The sequence below is a fragment of the Micropterus salmoides genome, unplaced genomic scaffold (genome assembly GCF_014851395.1).
Source record: "Micropterus salmoides isolate LMB-PRFRI ecotype aquatic unplaced genomic scaffold, ASM1485139v1 Ms_hic_scaffold_11, whole genome shotgun sequence".
Classification (NCBI taxonomy): Eukaryota; Metazoa; Chordata; class Actinopteri; order Centrarchiformes; family Centrarchidae; genus Micropterus; species Micropterus salmoides.
The window spans coordinates 10,247,851-10,266,318 of record NW_024040152.1 but is presented as its reverse complement, the minus strand read 5'-3'; the positions used below and the strand labels follow the sequence as shown (position 1 = coordinate 10,266,318).

The window sequence follows — 18,468 nt, the reverse complement described above, 5'->3', positions numbered from 1 at the left end:
GAGCTGTAGACTGTTTTCAGTGCAAGTAAACTTTTCAGAAGGCTAGCTACCACTTACAGGCATCCTCTAAAGTTTGCTTCAGTCGTTCTTGTTTTCTCCCAGAAAATAAGCGGTACCAGTGAACACCCTCCCCCAACTGTAGCCTACCCCTATAGGCGAATTAAAGGATATAGCAACACAGAAACCCCAAATTCTACAAAGGATTAATAGGTATTTCTTACATTTTAATAAAAAAACATGTACTCTATGTCCTATTTCATTCACACATAGCGGATACTATAATGTTTATGAAGCTAAATAACTTATTATGTTAAATTTGACACTGTACTCTTGCCCTAATCCACAGACCCCCTTACGGCTCCACTCAGCTCCCTGCATGCTACACAGGAGTCAATTTACACGGCCTCATACCTGCCCCCCCTCGCCCCTTCCCCCTCCGCTGTAGGGAGGTCGGGAGTCCCTCTTTATCGCGCTGCTGCCATGCAGCGGTCCCTTCAGTGTGCCAGCTGTCCGCGCAGAGCGCAGAGCGCAGCGCCACGGTGAAGCAGACCGTCTGTCACAGGGAGGATCTCCACACCTTTACCAGGATTTGAAAAACAACCAGAGTGGATAAACTGAGCGAAACAGGTGAGCAAGGAGCTGACTGTATTTTTTAATGGTTTCGTTATAAGCAGATGTGTGAGTCGAGATTGATTTATTTTGTGAAGTTTTCCGGGTACCGATCATGTTCGATTCGGGAATGAATGGATTCAGACGAGCGGTGATTTTGCGAGTAGTGTTATTTTGACTTCTCGTTCTGTTTTTAACATGTGGCAGCGTTGTTTTACAGCTTTACACGAGAAAGACTGGCATGGGCTGATCAGGCATTAACTGAATCATATTTACAGCTGGATTATTTTTGTAGCTACTGCTGGACAAAAAACAAAAGCCTCGTAACTGAAAAAAGACCATATGTGGCACACTATGTGGCACAGAATAGCTGTGGCACTCACTGGTCATTGATCCAATGGTAGGCTACATGGTATAAAATCACTATTATTAAATATGAGTTAAATCCTAAATTGGATAAATATGTACACCAAAGAAGAGTACACGTGTCTGACATTTTAAATTTTACTGCGTGATTACTTGAGTTTATATTCTTTAGAGTCACGACTGAGATCTTTATGGTGTGTTTATGGCCGATGTATGGCAGTATGTCTGTGAGGGATGAATGTCAAGCTTTTTGTAGGTGGATAATCCATAAACAACAGACCAAGCTTATGTGTCAACCCCAAACAGTTTTTGAGAACTTAGTACAGCAATTCATCATCTGCCATGTAAACCTATATGTAGGCTCTCTGGTTTATCTCAGCCTTGAAGTCCAGTCAGTAATAGCTGCATGGTATGGAGGGGGTGAGAGGGAGAGAGATGACTGACCACTGAGCCCTGATTAAAGCAGATACAGTTGACCTGAGGCACCAGGTTTATCCCTTCCTAACTCTGCTCTACACTATTTACATCTGGATGAAATCAGGGGAACGGCACAAATGAGGCTCTGGCTTCCAAACATCTAATCAGGGAAGAAACATTTTGTAAGCTTGAACTAAATTAAGCATTTTCCTACCAGTCAGTTAATTCATGACAAATACATGTTCCGTTTTGTAGTCAGCTATGCGAATTAAAACAAGCATACTCATTATAAAGCCAGTGTTACCTGAGAACTTACAAAAGAACAAAAGTAAGTTGGAGACCTGAGGGGTCATACTGCAACACACTCACTCTAAAACTTAAAAGACTGGTAAGACTGTGTCCTCCAAGGAGACAATCATGTACCCCTAGGGTCAACTTCACCTTGACCCAATCGCTCCCCTAACTCTCTATTCATATGTTTAAAGCTCATGCGTCCTGAGTTGGCTTGATCAGTGCGGGGTCAGAAGCATAAACAAACTTTTTTAGCTAGACTAAACAGACCACACATACCTTATAAACACATTCACCCTGAGATTCATAGGTGAGTGTTGGTTTGGCCGGCGTGCAGCAGCAGGAGGTTTAATTCATGCTTTTCTTGATGCAGATCATGAACTGGCAGTGAGGAAGCTTTCCAGAGGGGGGGTGGTCTTTCAGAGTCAATGTGACTGACAAAATGTTGGCTTAAAAAGATGAACTAATACAAGATAAACACATTGCTTTTGTCATAGTTTTGGGTGTAATCCCCCTCAAGGAACTTGGTAAAATGAATGTGGTGTATGCATGGCATAAGGAATTGTTAGGAGGTAGATTCAGGTCTACTTTTCCTTGATTCAACTTTTGTTTTTCTTGAAAGTTTAAGCCCACAAATCTGACCTGGCATGCATCCCTGCCTGAAAGCAACAGTGAGTCATAGGTCATAAACACCATCAATCCTTCATATTGTTCATGTTTAAACGCAGGATACTAACATCTCTCCGACTGAATACCTACCTGCAAAATTACAGTGTCAAGCAGACGACTCGTAAACAGTCTCCTTTTTTCTCTCCAAATTCATGTGGCAGTGCGCTAATTTTTCCAGCTGAAATACGGCTGCATCTGTGTTGGATGCTGATCCCAGCGGAGCAGACGAGAATGCTTCCTCCCGTAACAGAGCAGAGAGCCCAGGGGCACCCAGCGTAGAGCTGCTCGCTGCAGTCTCCGTCTGGGGTGTTGACAGGAGGCCTGACATCATTAACATGACTAAATGAAATGTAATTTGGGTCTTTGCCTTCCTGCTCGCCTCGTAGTACCAGCAGGACATTGATGATGATTGTGTTGATGGTGCAACACTTCAGAAAGCCTGCAGAATCACATTGATTTTGTGACTTTTGAGACAATAAACTGGGATGTAATAGTACACCAGGATTTTTTCTTAGTGTTTTATTTTCCAATTTTCTCCCTCTTTTGGTTTATACTTGACGCTGTTTTTTGAGGCTCTACAAGTGTATAATCTTATTCGTTTGAGCCACATCAGTGCTGAATGCAGCGATCGAGCAGAAGCTGCAGGATTTTTCATGATTTTAGTTCACAAACTTATGTGTTTCTCATCACTTCAAGCTGCACCACAGTCACATTGAGGCATGGTTTTGCTTTCCTGCAGAGCCCTTTTAAGACTTTGTGATAATACATTTTCTATTAAGAGGCACGTCAAACACTTGTTCTGTTTAATCCTTGTTTTGTTGCATGGCTTCATTTTAAGACCCCCAAGTTATGGCGGGAAGCTCGAGTTTCTAATTAGAGGGGAAAATGTACCCTGCTAATGACATCATCTTCCCCCTGGCACTGTGTTAAAGGAGTGTGTGTGTGTGTGTTGCTAAACAGCAGCTGGTTTTAGACGTTCACAAAAGTGTGAGACTTCAAACACTCAAACTGTCAGGCTTATAATTTAGCTTTATTGCTCCTCGTCACATAGTTTGGGCCATTGTGCCAATGGTCTCTGGGAACTTCCTGGCCAAATGTTTTCAGGAAGAAGTGTTTGAAAAAGAGGAAGAACCTGTCAAAAACGTCACATCTTCCAGCGGGAAAACAACATACTCAGTCAGGCACCTTATGGTAAATAAACATGCACTCCTAAAAAGTACTGTTGGCTGAAACGAGAAGTAAAACCTACCATTTAGTATTTCTTCTGTTTTGTAAACACCAGAGTGTGGAATCCTATTATCTAAAGTGATAATTTGATGAGCAAAGACAGATTTTTCAAAATGGATGAGTCCAAGTATGTAGCTTTTTGGAGTGAACCCTACTTTCTGGCTTATCTTTTAAGATTTATGTTGCTGCTCTTGAGTGTCTTCAGATGTCTTTGAATATCTTTTAACTTGCTAGCAGAAATCCAAATTTGCGCCAAATGTTTGTATCCACCTTTTGAACTGATATGACCATTATCATAATCGGTCTAGCCATTTCGTCAGGCCTGAAGTCGGTGTCTGCTCTTGCATCACTCACTTCTCCATGGGCTCATAACTCAATCCATAATTAATGGTGGGCAACAAAATCATGAAACATGATCTGACAGATCTCCATCTCCTGACAGTCCCCTGTGTGTGGGTGACAGCTGTGAGAGCAGCCCTTCTCTCCGTTGCTCCCACATCCCCGTAATTGTTCACAGTCCGACCGAGCGCCTCTGCAGCTCTGCCACATCCCATCACACTCAGCCGTGCCGCACTGTGTCCGCTCAACCATGAGGCAGATGACACAGGTCTGGACATTCCCTTCGACACAGGAGGGGGCCGTCGATGCAGCTCCACGAATTCTTCCGGCTCCTCCAGATGTTTCTGATTCTGACAGGAGCAAGGGAGGAGAGGAAGGGACGAGTGACGAACGGTGGGGTCTCTTTCCGTGGCACTCGGGGTGTTGTTTGTGGGAAGGAGGTCGGTCGATGGGTAATGAGAGAGGACAGCTGGCAGGTTCAACGGAGGTTAACAGCTAAGCGTAGATGGCAGCGAGGAAAAACAGAAGATCTCATTCGAAGGTCTTTGTGTGAGAGACTTTTTGTGATTCATTTCTTTTAGTCTGGATGTTTTGGGAGAAGTCTGAAAATCAGCTTTTTACTTGAACATGCATTTTTGTTTTGCCAACCTTTTAGTTATTTTACACAAGAGATTTCTGTATTTCTGTTTTTGTCCTTGCGTTTCTCACTGGTTTGAAGTTGACAGGACTCAAAAAAAGACATTTCTATTTCTGCACCAAACGGGATTCAGCACCATTTGAATCAAAGCATGATGACATCTGTAGGTTTCATTGCTTGTGTTTTCAGCTCTGTCAATCAAACCTCACCTACACATTCCTGATTAAGAAGATTAGCTAGAGTTTTTTAAACTAAGGGTGTTTTTTTCCAAGCTTTAACTTGAGTGTTATTTATTTCGTCATTGGTATTTATTCTTATAGAGAAATACAGAAGGTTTTTAGGAGCTTTAATACTTGGCACACAAGCCCATCCTGAGTCACAGATGACCCAGTGTTTGGGGACCCAGCACAGCTGGAGCACCTTTAAGCTCTATCCAACACCAAACAGCCTTGTCACAAGTCCTCACAAGCTCTTACTGCGAACATCGGCAACATGTGTTTACAATAATTCTGCAAATGTTGTCTGAATGTCCTTTTGGCACCCTGGTGAGTCTCTGTGAAAAGAGGGTGGAGTTACACAGATGTTCCACTAATTTTCTTTCTTTTTAGTCTTTCTGTGAGCTGTATTTTTCTGCTCACATGTGACCCCTCCTTTCTAAGTATAGAGTAGCACCCAAATCTCCTATCTTGAGTCCAGATTTTAATTAATTTCATTCATCATTCTTAATCTTAAAACAAAACCTAGAAATAATGGATTCCACCCTCACTTTGTATGTGTACCTCTTCTGTCCATCACTGTAGAGTGTTTTTTTATTCTATGTTTTTTAGACGTTTCCGTCAGGTCGAATGGAGATATACAGGTGTATGATTTAACACCACTAACCATGTTATGACATTTTAGTTGCTCTTTGCAAGTCTAAGAGGCATCATCTACTGAATCATCTTTTATCACTTTGCTGACATATGCCTGGCAGAGTGAAAAATGTGCCGACTTGGTGAAATAAAACATCTGGCAGCTTGCCACACAGAGCTGTCTTTCAGAGCATTCTCACCAGCTGAGAGCTTAATGAGGGTTCACAGTGTAGAAACAGGCCTTCATAATTTAAGACTCTGGAGGTTGAGGGATGTGCCCAGATATTTGCCTATGCACTGTACTGTATAAACAGCCTCAGGACAGGCTTTTTTGGGGAGAGATCTGTGTTACCCTGAGTTGTAAAGTGCATTCCCAGTCCAGGGCTGTGCTGCACACACAGTAGGTCACCGCGGTTTGTACTGCTGGTCACATAAACCAGGCTGGCATGTGGGGGGGAACAGCAATGATGGTTATAATTTACCGAACAATACTGTCCAGAGCTGGGTTGTCTACTTGATGTAGCCCAGATCTGGACTTTTGGTATACAAACTCAACTTTCTCCTGCACACCCCTCTCTCACTCTCTTAGTGTCTTCTCACACGCAAACATTCATGACATACTGCACCTGCTGGCTGCACTCAATGCACTAAAGAAATGAACAATCAAAACTGCAAAACTCTAATTGCTTTAACAGTATTGTGTTTTATCAAGCCAAAGCAACAGCACTATAGGCAGTTTTTGGCCTAGGGACCACTGTTGGAATTGCAGGTTAAATGACAAGCTGGGGTTAAGAAAGGAGAACATTTCCTGACCCTCATACACGTTTACAGAAATTGCTCCTTTGAATGATCTGAATAGTACAAAGCCCCTGAAGTCTTGTAAGATGCTATGTTTTTTGTGCACACAAGTTAATCAGTCAGAACCTGTGAATTTTTGGCCCTTTATCTTAAAATAGTTGCTGGTTGATTTTCTTTGGTTTGAGCAAGCTCTATCAAAACATTATTTTTGCATCAAATTTATATGTGTGGGTTGTCAGGCATGCTCAGCCAGAAGAGACATTAATATGAATTTAGTATGGGCCCCGGAGTGGTATAAAACTTTTTGTCATATTCGCAGAGTGAGCACTTTTTTTTTTGTTTAATAGATTCATGCTCCACAGATGAGTGCATTCCATAGAGAGAGAGCTCCAAACATTTTGTCCTTTATTCAATAGTTTATTGACAAATCATTCATTCTCTACACAACGAACTTAATCAACCAATCAACAAAAGGTCTAGCTCCACTGCACACATAAATGTACACATACAAGTTCTCTCCCACCAGTGTCTTTCTGGATGTTTGGCTGCTTTATCTGGGTGTTTGGCTTTGATAATCCATTTTCTGTACAGTTCCTATATGAGGATCCAGGTATGCATCATCTCCTTGTAAGTGCATAAGTTCACCCATCAATAGTTCACTCATTGACAGTGAGGCATCGCAGCTGGGCTTAACATTCCTTGAGTGGGAGGCAGGTTCAGGTGTCTCTGTGCTACAGTGTGGATTGTTAGGTTTCCTTGCACAGAGTACCTGGTGTAGAGACCATCTTAGCTGAAACTTAAAGCTGAAATTGGAATTCCCATGATAATGATAGTCTTCTCATTATTCTCATAATATAAATCTAAAATTTAAGATACGTATTCAAAAAAATTATGGTCAGATTTTGGCAGTTTAAGTCCAGACTTACAAAGGCAAAGTTTGTTTGTTTTTTACTAAAAATTGTAGATGAAAAAGTAAATAGTGACTCATATAACTTTAGACGTCAGAGCTGTTTAATCATCAACAGTAACAGCACTCGTCCGGTGCCCTTAGCTTGTCCAGTCTGTTGATAAAAGCAAGAATAAATGAGAACATGTTATCTCAGCAGATGTTATCTGCGTTAGCACTGCATGGGTGTTACAGTGTTGGTACAGTATATGGCTGTTATAGGTTGACTATATCACATGTTTGAAAGAGTCACTCTCAGATCTCATGGTGATAATGTGTTTTAACTAACTTGGTGGAATATAGCCAATTAATAACTATTATATGTCGATTAAGCTTGTGAAATGATTTATAGTATAAAAATAATTGCCTATCACATGTTACCAGATAGACACTACATTGTAACTACAGATGTTTATTATTTTATTGGTATGGTATGAATAATAAAAGAGAGTTAATTAGCTCATTATTTGCCAGTTTACCAGCCAGTTGGCTAATAAGCTAATTAGGTCAATTAGTAGATGTGTTTGAAAGGGTTTGGTTATTGTGAATAGAAGTTTTATTTAGTGTCAAAAGCAATTACATTTTTTTAAATGATGAAGCAGAATTTTACAAATCAGCTAACAGATTTATTAGCTAATTGTTAGTCAGCTTGTTAGCCAAGTGGCCTGACATACTTAGAAGCTAGTTGGCTAATAAGCCAATTAGCTTGTTGGCTGATTTACAAGCTAATTAGCTGTAATGTTTAGAATGTTTTTTGATTATTGTGAGTAGAATGTGCTTTCTGCCTTTTGTAGACGTTTAGACTTAAAAAAAATATCTTCAACAGTTAGCCAAAAGGATTTCGGCTAATTTTACAAACCAGCTAATAATCTTATTAGTGTACTTGCACATTTACCCAGCATGTTCTTGAGTGGCACATGTCTTATCACTGTCATCTGAAAGTCTGCACAGGTCTGGTGTCTTTGTTTTGTGGCTCCAGAGCTCAGCTGTCTCAGCTATGACTTGTTTTGAATGACAAAAGAGCAGTAGAAGTGAGTTAAGAGCCCATCTTGTCCATTTTATGGTTTGGGAGGAGGTCTATTCAGGTCGGGGGTCCCTTAAGTCATCCCAGGTGGCCTACTGCTGCTCCACATGAATAGGGTGAAAGCCTGTAACTGTAGATCAAGCGGCAAATGGCGCTCAAGCCCTTACAATGATGATTGGATTTACAATTGCCTACCAGGCTTTGTTTTTGAAGGGACAGTAGCGTATGTGTCCCTTGGCACCATCTCTTACATTTTATTGCCACCGTGGTGTTATTTGTCCCTTTTCACTCCCTGCTAATGAGGCAGCGCAACCAGGTCAAGACTTATCTGTAGACCTGGAGGAGGAGCATTGTTGTGGTCCATTAATAATGCAAAGAAAGGCCGGTATGCCTCTTTGTTTGGATAATAGAAAAAGACACCTCTTTTTCTTTGCCCTACCCCTTAACAGACTTCTTTTAGTCTGTGTCTGTTTTGTTGGTTAATGACTGAACTGGACAGAGTCATGAATCTTGGCTCATTAGTGGCCATTTAGGCGCTTCATACTCACACTGTAGAGAATCGATGTGCACAGATGCTTCGTCATGACATATAGGCATCTTTGAATGAGCTTTAGTTAACGTTTGAACATTCAGACATTTCAGTCCTTTAGTGGTGATCGTTAGTCTGTGTCATACTTAAGTAAGATGCCAGATGTTAATATAAAGAAAGTGAGAAATGCAAGACAACAGAGAAAGAGAGGAAAGACGTAAGAGATGGTCAGTTGGTTCCTTGTCGGCAGCAGATGCCTCTCAACTGTCCAGAGATTAATTTGACAGGAAAGCGTGCTGAATTCATTTCCTAGCAGCTTCAAAGTTGGTCCTTGTGAATTTATTGACCTCTTATCTTATGTTTACCTCACTGGATACATAAGTCACAGTAGAACTTCCTTTAACCTTCTGATCAGAGCCAGTTATTCTTCTGTGGGTTGTTTTGAAGCAAACAAACACTTCCTAGATCTTTTGTGTTTTTTTTTCTGGGGAACCACTTTCACATCCGAAAAATAAGCAGAACTGCATTTTTCACTGTCAAATATGTGTATGTGACAATATAATAGATTACAAAACTTAAACCTGACCTGCTTTGTGTTCTCAAAGGGTCAAATGCAAGTAGCCCAAACAAATAATGCTGTTGATTAAAAGAAAAATTTAAGTACATGGTCCCTTCCCATGACAGGTCTCTGTCAGGGCTGTCCGTGCATCTTAGTGTACCATGACACAAAACATCTGGTTCCTCTTTAGCTGCATGGGGGTGCCTGGTTAAGCCTCCCCTGCAGGCTGGGCCATCCGCTTCACAGAGAGGACACGGGGGAGGGAGGAAAGGAAGGAAAAGGGCAGACAGACAGACAGGAGTTTTATTAAAGAAGAGAAGAGAGATGCAAGAGAAGGGTCACATGCTTAGTGTGCTGAATTAATCCTAGAGTTTTTTCATGTTTGGATTTTGGTGATATCTTTTGCATTGCATGTCCGATAGATCGCTTTTGAACGAGATGTTTGACATTTCAAGTCAGACATTTCAGGTCATGTTTTTCAATCTGTTATTTACAAAAGCCAGAGACTGATATTGCGCACGTCCCGTAACAAGCCTTACATATGTAAAGCTGTGAAATATATATTATAATATGTAGTTATACTTCATCTCTTCCCACACCTACTTCCATCATTGGTCGTGTGTACAACCAAATGTAACAGCATGAATGCTATTGAGGAGAGACTGTCTAAAAGTATATGTTAGCATGTCTCACCCTTCTCTGCGATGGCCTGCTTTTTGCCCCACTGTTCATTGGATTTTCAAAAGAGGTAACAGTTTTTCCTTGGTGACGTGTTCCGACAACACTTTGTACAAGCTAGTTTGTATAAGGCATATTGTACCCTTAACACTGTTGCCCATGTTTTCTGGATTCACAGCTTGATAGGGAAAACAGAAGAAAACAAATGTTGACATACTCAGATCACTGGTGGTAAAAATGAAAACAAACACATTTAAATTTTTTTGTGTATGACAGGATGTTTCTTTTGAAAGATCAATAAGATTCTAGACCACTGGTTCCTGATTGTGGTTTGCTTGAGTCTCTGAACTGTGACCACTTTAACCAATGTGTGATTTTTCCCTTCTCAGATCGTTTCATTTGAATAGTTTCAGAGTCCATAATGGCTGAAACTCTCTGGCTGAAAAATTTTGTTAATCCTATTGTGACCTCTTGCAACCCCTTGGCTCATCCTGTCCCACTGTGCCATATAAAAATATTGGTTAATACTTACATTGTAAAAATACATTGTCAATATATGAACAAAATCCATTCTCATAAATAAGGCCCCTTCTTTGCAAAAGTAACACAATGTATGTTGTCCCAAGCATGACAAAACCTTTTGAAGATTGCTCTCAGATACAGAGAGTATGCAGTAAATAGAGCAGGAGAGAGACAGAGTTTCAAAGAGAAATAGAGAGGGCAGATACACAGGGTGTATACAGGAAGAGAGTGATAGAGAAGGGAGGAAAATGAGAGGGTAGGGAGGCCCTGTGGCATATACATGTAGAGAGATGAAGAGTGGGAAGGAGTGCAGGAGAATGCAGGGGAATGAAAGACACAAGGTTAGGTAGCATTAAGAAGCACTGAGAAAGAAGGGAAGGGTTTAGAGGTTAATGACAACCTATAGTGAGAGAAGAAGGAGGTCATGTAACACAGGAAAGATTCTCTAGTCATCTTACGCTTCTCACAAACCTTGAGATCACAGGAGAAGGTGCTGGGTACTACTTTGGCATTGTGGTCAATGGTCCTAATAGTGGCTATTGTATCCAGCAAATCCCACTCACTCTGTGTGTGTGTGTGTGTGTTTTCACATTACCTATTTGTCATGCAAATTTACATTAACTTTATGTTCAGAAGAATTCAGTCGTTGTCTATATTTAGCATCATTTCTCGTTAAGACGTTGTGTCCCAAACAACTGTCAGTTAGCAGTGTGACTCAGATTTAGTCATTTGTTGTCCGAGATAACACTTGGAGCAAGAGCTAACCTCTGAAAGTGGCTGGTTTCCTTCAAGCTCGTAATGTCCGATTCAATGAATGCACACTGCCCTGAAGAGTAGAACCAATGAAATACATTAGAAGTAGGAAAAATACAGATATTGCCCATATTGTTGTGGATTTCAAAGTTATACCTGGTGGGTCAGTAGGGATTAACAGTTGCTATATTGCCTTCGTATTCTTCATATAATTTTGCATACTTTACCCCATCCCCCTCAATGGAAAGCCAACATCAGGATTAATGACTTTGTTTAGGCTCCTGTGGTGATAATCCCCTTCAATGCTTCAATAGAATTATCATTTTGGACTCAGATGGAGAAGAGATTGTTATGGAAGGAAGTTGTTTAATAAATACCCCAGCCAACACACCGTAACCCCTTTTCCCACTTCCTCCTCATTTTCTACCCATATTTCTTGTTTTATTCCCCGTCCAAGCCCTTTCTTTCCCTTTCACCTGTTGCAAGACATTTTTCCCGGAACTCTACCTAAACATTGGCAGACTTTCCCGAGCTCTGGCAGACCGACATCTGGAAAAAACAACTAGCTGGCTGTTAACCCCCTTCCTCAGTGAATTTATAGTGGCATGCCATTAGACATGCTAGAGCTTCTCTGTGAGGAGACTGATACAGGTTGATGGTTACGTGAACGTGATATGTCATCTTCTAATGTATGAATAGTAGTTTAGTATTTAGTATAATTGAGATAATTTTAGGAATTATTCTGGATAGTTTTGTTATTAATATTATCAGTAAATGGGCTTATTTTGTAAGCCAAATAAAAGGAATATGCTGATAAATGAAACATTCAACTCTTCCAATGATGAATTTTGATAAATATTTTTAACAAATGAATCTCTATAAACCCACTGCGGGTAATTTGCTGGTCTACGAAAATATGAAAATAAGTCTGAATATGAGACTAAAAGAGTTATTTTCCCTTCAGAGAGCAACATTTTTTGTTTTACTTTCAAGTCGCTTTATTTGAATGTCAGTGGGCCAAAGTGCTTACAGTCATGTTGTCTTAGGTTTGAATGTGGCTCATGACCTTTGTCATTTTGTAATTCTGTCACACTATTATTTACTGTCTTGAAAATCAAAAATGCATTAGATAAGATGGAAAACCAGGGGTTAAGTGTTTTGTTGTGTTTTCCACTATCAGCGGTGTCATATGGTTTGTCTTAAAGGATGAGACATGGATCCTTTTTCCTGCCAAAGGAGGTTGTTCATTGTTTTACCTCATGTGAAAGAAAAGTTAAAATAGCATTTGATAACACTTGAGGCAGACCTGTGGGAATAATAAGCACAACAATATAACACCCTCCTGCTGTCTAGCACGGCACAAGGAGCATTTATCTCTCCAGATGGACATTTTAAAGGGGGGTGAATATAAAACAGACTCCACCTGTGCCTCTGGGTATTTATAACAACTTCATGTTCAAAAGATATGTTCTTTGTCTTCCCAGTTTGCACGTGGCAAACTTGCTGCTTCTTTTTGAGGACATGGAAAATGTGCAGAATAAGAGAAAGGCTTTATCATCTGCAGCCCAACTATGCTTATTACCTCGCATGCTTATTACACACATGCTTATAAGCTCAGGAGCAAAACTAGAGCAGATACACAAATATACCCATGACCACATGCACATGCACACATAGAGACATGATAACGGCACTGGGGTATTTTCATGCTATAAATAACCCTTGGGCAGAGTCTATCCTGTAATAGACACGTGCTGCCTCCTTCCCTGACCTCCCCTCCCAAAACTCACATAGCATGAAAGCTTCATAGAACGCATGATAATACAAAATGTGGCAATGCATTTCACAGAGTCATGCCTTATGTTTGGTTTAATGTGTCTTTTAACTTTTTAGAGGCTTGTTAATTTGGAGAGCAAACTGTTTAACTGTGCTTATGAAATAGTTACGTCAGAGGTATATTGGGTTATTTAAGCAGCACTTTAGGGTGTTTAAATGGCAACAATCTCAGTCTAGTTTTCAGTAGAGATATTTGTTTAAAACTGTAAGTGTTCAGCTACACTGACAGATTTCTGCCCCTTGAGTTACTTGTGACAGACAAGAATTGGCGCTTTGTAGCAGTGCTACATCATAGAAAACAAAGAAGTTGATTATACAACATTAATTTAAATTTAAATTGCTGTCCTTTTACAACTACAAAATAATCGCCCAACTTTTTTCTGATTGCCAGGTTTCCTCTGTGATCAGTCATACAGGATGTTATTTGCCACTATTTCTATTAAAGCAAACCTGAAACAATTGGCCCAAACAAACTTCCTGCGCTGAAAACTGATGGAGGCAGACATGTCATCATGCGCCTGGACAACAGACATTGTTGCATCCAACACTTACAGGATGCTGCAATACTGTCTGGACAACAGACATCTGTCAAATCAAAAAATATACCTAAATGACTGAAGGACAGACACAAATCAGTTATAAAAGATTAAGAATGCATGGATGGGGAAACATTACTCAAATGTGATAATTCATATATATGATATCATCATCATGACATCATGTGTTAAAATTTATGAACCACGTTCAGTGACAAAGGAAAAACATTTTGTAGTTTGTCCTTCTTCTGCTTCTGACTGGTTCTGCAGCAACATGGTAACCATAGTTGAACCCTTACCTTTACTCACTTAGAAAGTAGTGTCAGCTACATATCTAAAAGTAAAATGCTTATTGTGTTTAATGGGTAAGGTAGAGGGTCGTAAAATGCTTACATGTGTCAGCTCTGCATTGCTGCCTGCTTCAAACATGTAACTCCCTCCAGCTTTAAATAAGCCCAATCTGAGCTAAGCTTTAGGGACCACCGTCCGTCCTGCCATCTGGTCTCTGTTGCTTGCCCTGGAGAATAACCATTCCAACTAAAACTCTTTCTCTCTGTCTCTCCCAGGATCCATGCAGGTGAGGTGAGGACAAGGACAAGATCTGCATCTGCCCCGTCTGTCTGTCAATGAACCAAGTGCCTCGGTGCCGGCCACCCTCAGGTCACCTCGACCATGACGGGCGCCAAACAATAAAAGTCTTGACCCAATGTCCCTCAGACAACCTGCACAAAGCAAATATTTGAGGCCATTATATCTAATTTAACCAGGCAGCCATCACTGAAAAGATCAACAGTGAAGGGTGTTGTCGGGAGACAGAAAGAGAGAAGAAAAAGTAACCCTGCCTGCTATTTCTGCTGTGCTGTGGGCAGGCAGTGTCTCATTTGGGAGTGCTCTTGGCTGACAAAAAAAAAGGACTTCCCTCTGCCCGGCCTGCCTATCCAAATGCCTGTGTAAATACTGGATAGAGATAACAATTTGTCTGGGCTCTAAAATTGCCCAACAAACAGACTGTAAGCTATCTATAAAAAACGTTACACCAACCGACTTGGATTCTGTGGTCTCCTGAATTGCTACCAATCTATTACACCTCAAGGAAGAGTCGAGAGCTGTGTGTACAGGAATGAGAGCTGCCACCATTTTCTACACTTAAATACTTTTACAAACACTCTCACTTGGTTTGAAATTTTCACAGGGCCAACTGTCTCTGGGGGACACTGGAAGCTGTCAGTCATTTGCAGTTTTGATGTCTTTCCCAGCTCAGTGAATCAACATGAAGCCCCTAACACCCATTGGATCCCCATCACCTTTAAGGCTCCTCAACAAGGGTCCAGACTACCTGCGCAGGCAGATAGATGGCGGAGGCCACGGCCGCTCAATCAGCGCTGTGGAGAGGCTTGAGGCTGACAAAGCCAAATATGTCAAGAGCCAGCAGGTGATCAACACCAAACAGGAGCCTGTACTGGTCCCCTGTGCTACACCACCACCACAGCCTCGGCGAGCTTTTGCCATCCCAGGCAGCCTGACACCTCATCTTTCCCCACGGTGTTCATCCAACACCCCTTCTCTACACTGTCTGGCTCCTTCACCTCAAGAGATGAAAATGAGAATGATGACTCCAGAAAGGAGAACCGACGGACTTCTGTTGACATTGAGGCGCATAACAGGAGCAATGTGAACAATGTCATGCCGCCCAACCCCAGGACTCCAGGAATAAGACTTTGGTAGCACCACACAGTGCCCCTGTACTCAGAAGAAGTACAGGCAAACGCATGCTGAGGCCGGACTCCCTTGTCATTTACAGGCAGAAGAAAGAGTGCAAGAGCCCCAGTGATGCAGCAGTGGGAGAGAACAATAACATGGAAGTGAAGGGCTACAGTTTTGTCCGGCGCCTCTTCCAGGGCTCCATGAGGGATAAGAGTAGTGGAGGAATCCAGAAGATGGTGATTGGTGAAGAGAAAGCGCCATCACGGGATGGAGACTCCCGCATGTCTTGGACCAATGACAAAGACATTATGGATGGTGGACCAGGGAGCAGGAGGTCAAGTAAAACAGATCAAGAACGCAGCCCAGGGTCAATCCCCAGCCCCGGGTTTAGCTGTACACTTGAACGGACTAAGAATGGATTTACAAATGGTACCAGTGATGGAATTAAAAATGGTATGACCAATGGCAACCACTCAAGTAAGCATGATGACGAGAATGACCCGTGGAAACGGGCGTCACCACTACCAGCACCCAGAAGGCGGTTTGGGGAGTTGCAACGCTCCAAGTCAGACCTGCGTCTGCGCTGCTCAGTAGTGTTATCAGAGCATGAGCATTTCTTTGACTTCTGTGGGCTGGACATAGACATGATAGAGCGTCTGGGTCGAGACAATTTCCTCTCTGGTGCCAGCTCCATAGACACACTCTCACTGGCCCTCCGCAGTGTAAGTGGGGACGGCTGTGGTGGCTCAGAGCCCAGTGAGTTCTCCCGGCACTCAGGAGACGGGCTATTTCAGGAGGAGCTGGCTGAGCAGCTTCCCACTGGTGTGTCAATCATTGAGAGAAACGCACGTGTCATCAAGTGGCTTTACGGGTGTAAGAACGCTGCTCGAGAGGGACCCAAAGAGTCTACTGTTTAATACATGGACAAGGAATCATGTGCCACGGAGTGTAGAGTCTGAAGGTTGTGTCTTTTCTGATAAAACAGTAAACCAGGAAGGAACTAATCAGTGAAATCGCCTGGTGTAAAATTTGGTTCTGCAGCAACTTTACTCTTTGTGCAGAAATTTGCACTATAAACCAAAAGTCAAAGATTTAAATCATGAGTGACATTCAATTGATTTTCAAAAAATAACATTCAGAATGGGCTGTGATGAGGTAGCAGCATTGATGCAATGCATCATAGAACGAAAAAATAGGACTTGGTTGTAATTTGAGTCACAAGCAGCAATGTGATTTTTCATTTAATTTTTGAAAGAGTGTCATTGACAGTCAACTTAGGTTTTGTATTGGGCACGTAGAGTTAGCATTCCATGGCACATGATTAAAAGAAGCTGTTTCTTCAAATGAGAGGACAACAATTGCTACTAGTTATCTCCTGTCAAATTGCTATATTGTATTTATAGATCCTATAGAAGTATTGAAACTTTTTCTCCCAGCAAATTGTATTGTTATCAGTGTATGTGTGTGTGTGTGTGTGTGTGTGTGTGTGTGTGTGTGTGTGTGTGTGTGTGTGTGTGTGTGTGTGTGTGTGTGTGTGTGTGGCTGTAAAGTATACATTGCTGTCCTCTCTATTTGTAGCTTCTTTTTAGTTATTGACTGAACTGGATTCAGACTGATCTGAATTCAGCCCCTGTGACCCCTCACAAGGCACATATGTTTACTGTATGTTAGTCATGACACAGTGGACACAGTTTAGTGTCCTTGACACCGACACTCTCCCTTAATGACTAAATTGAAATGGAAAACCACTAAGCTAAGTTTTTTCTAAACTGGAAAACTGTTGTGTGAGTGTGAAGTGAACCATGAGTACCTCATTCGATCTGTCCCAGTTTAGTTTGTGTGTTGCTTTTTTTTACTCCTTAAACGCAGGCGTTGGAACAAACATGCGAAGCACCCCTGTGGGGTTGTTAATGCACTGAACTGGACAGAGAGAGAGGAAATGAAAGATAGGGATGTTGCTTTTACTCTGTACAGAGATTCATCTCATATAACGTTAAACACTGAGCTGCATTCAAAGGAACACCTGCATCATAGAAGACAAAAAGCCATGCATGGCCAGTAATTTTCAGCATTTTCATTCATTTTCCAAACCCTAAAGAGGTTCAATTCTCACACAGAATTCTTACACTTTCCAATAATCACTTATGACACATTCATTGATTACCCCAGCTAATCGTTCATGTGTTCAGTACTCACATCTGTGTAAGCTATAGAGTTGCAGAGATGATAAATGGAGAATACAGAAGAGAGGGGAAAAAAGAGCAAAACTGGAAAATCTCACCAAAGAAGTTGAAAAATGAAGCATGTTCAAATGATATATTACCTCCAAAAATAAAGGAGCTCAAGTTGTCAAACCCTTGCTGCAATATGTTTTAGGTTGTCACTTTTACCATCTGGCAGTTTATAGACGTTTAACCTTCCCAGCTGGCTTCAGACAGCCTGTTTCCCATCAAAACAAGCAGGGGAGGCTGAAGCCGCCCTCCTTTTTCTGATAACCCAGGATCCTACCTCACTTCATCCATCCTTCAATGTTTCTCACTTTATCTCCATGAAAGGTCATTTCCATTGCTTGTCCTAGAGGACGCCTCTGAAATATGAACTAGGGGTCTGCAGAGGTATGCAGAGGTTAGACTTAGAGGCATTCTGGGCATGTTATATTTGTACATGTGATAAATGAACACACTTACGTCTTCTGCATCTTTCGATATGTTTTTTTCTGTATTTATCATCTGCATGGCACACTCCTGAAACCCCTTCAACTTGGACATTTTAGGTTTTATAACTGCCTGTTGAAAATCATTTGGTTGCATGTTTACAAAGTGGCTCCATAAAATCAAACATAAAATCTCTTTTTATTTGATATATATTAGAGATTTAAGTTTTATTCCAAAGAGATTTGTGTATGATGTACACAGCAAATAAACACAAAGAAAGAACTACTACTTGTGTGAATTTATTTGTTGTCTTTGTTGTGTTTTTGGGTGATTTTAAGGTTAAAGTTTATTGTCTTCCACAGGAGACATTTGTTTTGATTAAGGGAATTGCTACATCAAAAACAAACATTATAATAAAACACATTAAATGAAAACCTGAAATAAGATGGAGATAAGATTCTTATACAAATAGCGCACATAGCAGACAAAGATACCTTTTATCTGCATAAATAATTTCTTGTAA

The 18,468-nt window shown here is 41.2% G+C and overlaps 1 protein-coding gene across 1 annotated transcript; it reads left to right on the top strand.

The window, feature by feature from the left end:
• The first annotated feature begins 470 nt into the window (after positions 1–470).
• On the top strand, positions 471–17,606 carry si:ch211-107n13.1 (uncharacterized protein LOC798535 homolog). The gene is given in 4 exon segments (XM_038710840.1): positions 471–627; positions 14,154–15,140; positions 15,143–15,298; positions 15,301–17,606. Coding segments are annotated over 3 exon segments (1,347 nt in total). The 5' UTR covers positions 471–627; positions 14,154–14,857; the 3' UTR covers positions 16,209–17,606.
• Positions 17,607–18,468: the final 862 nt, after the last annotated feature.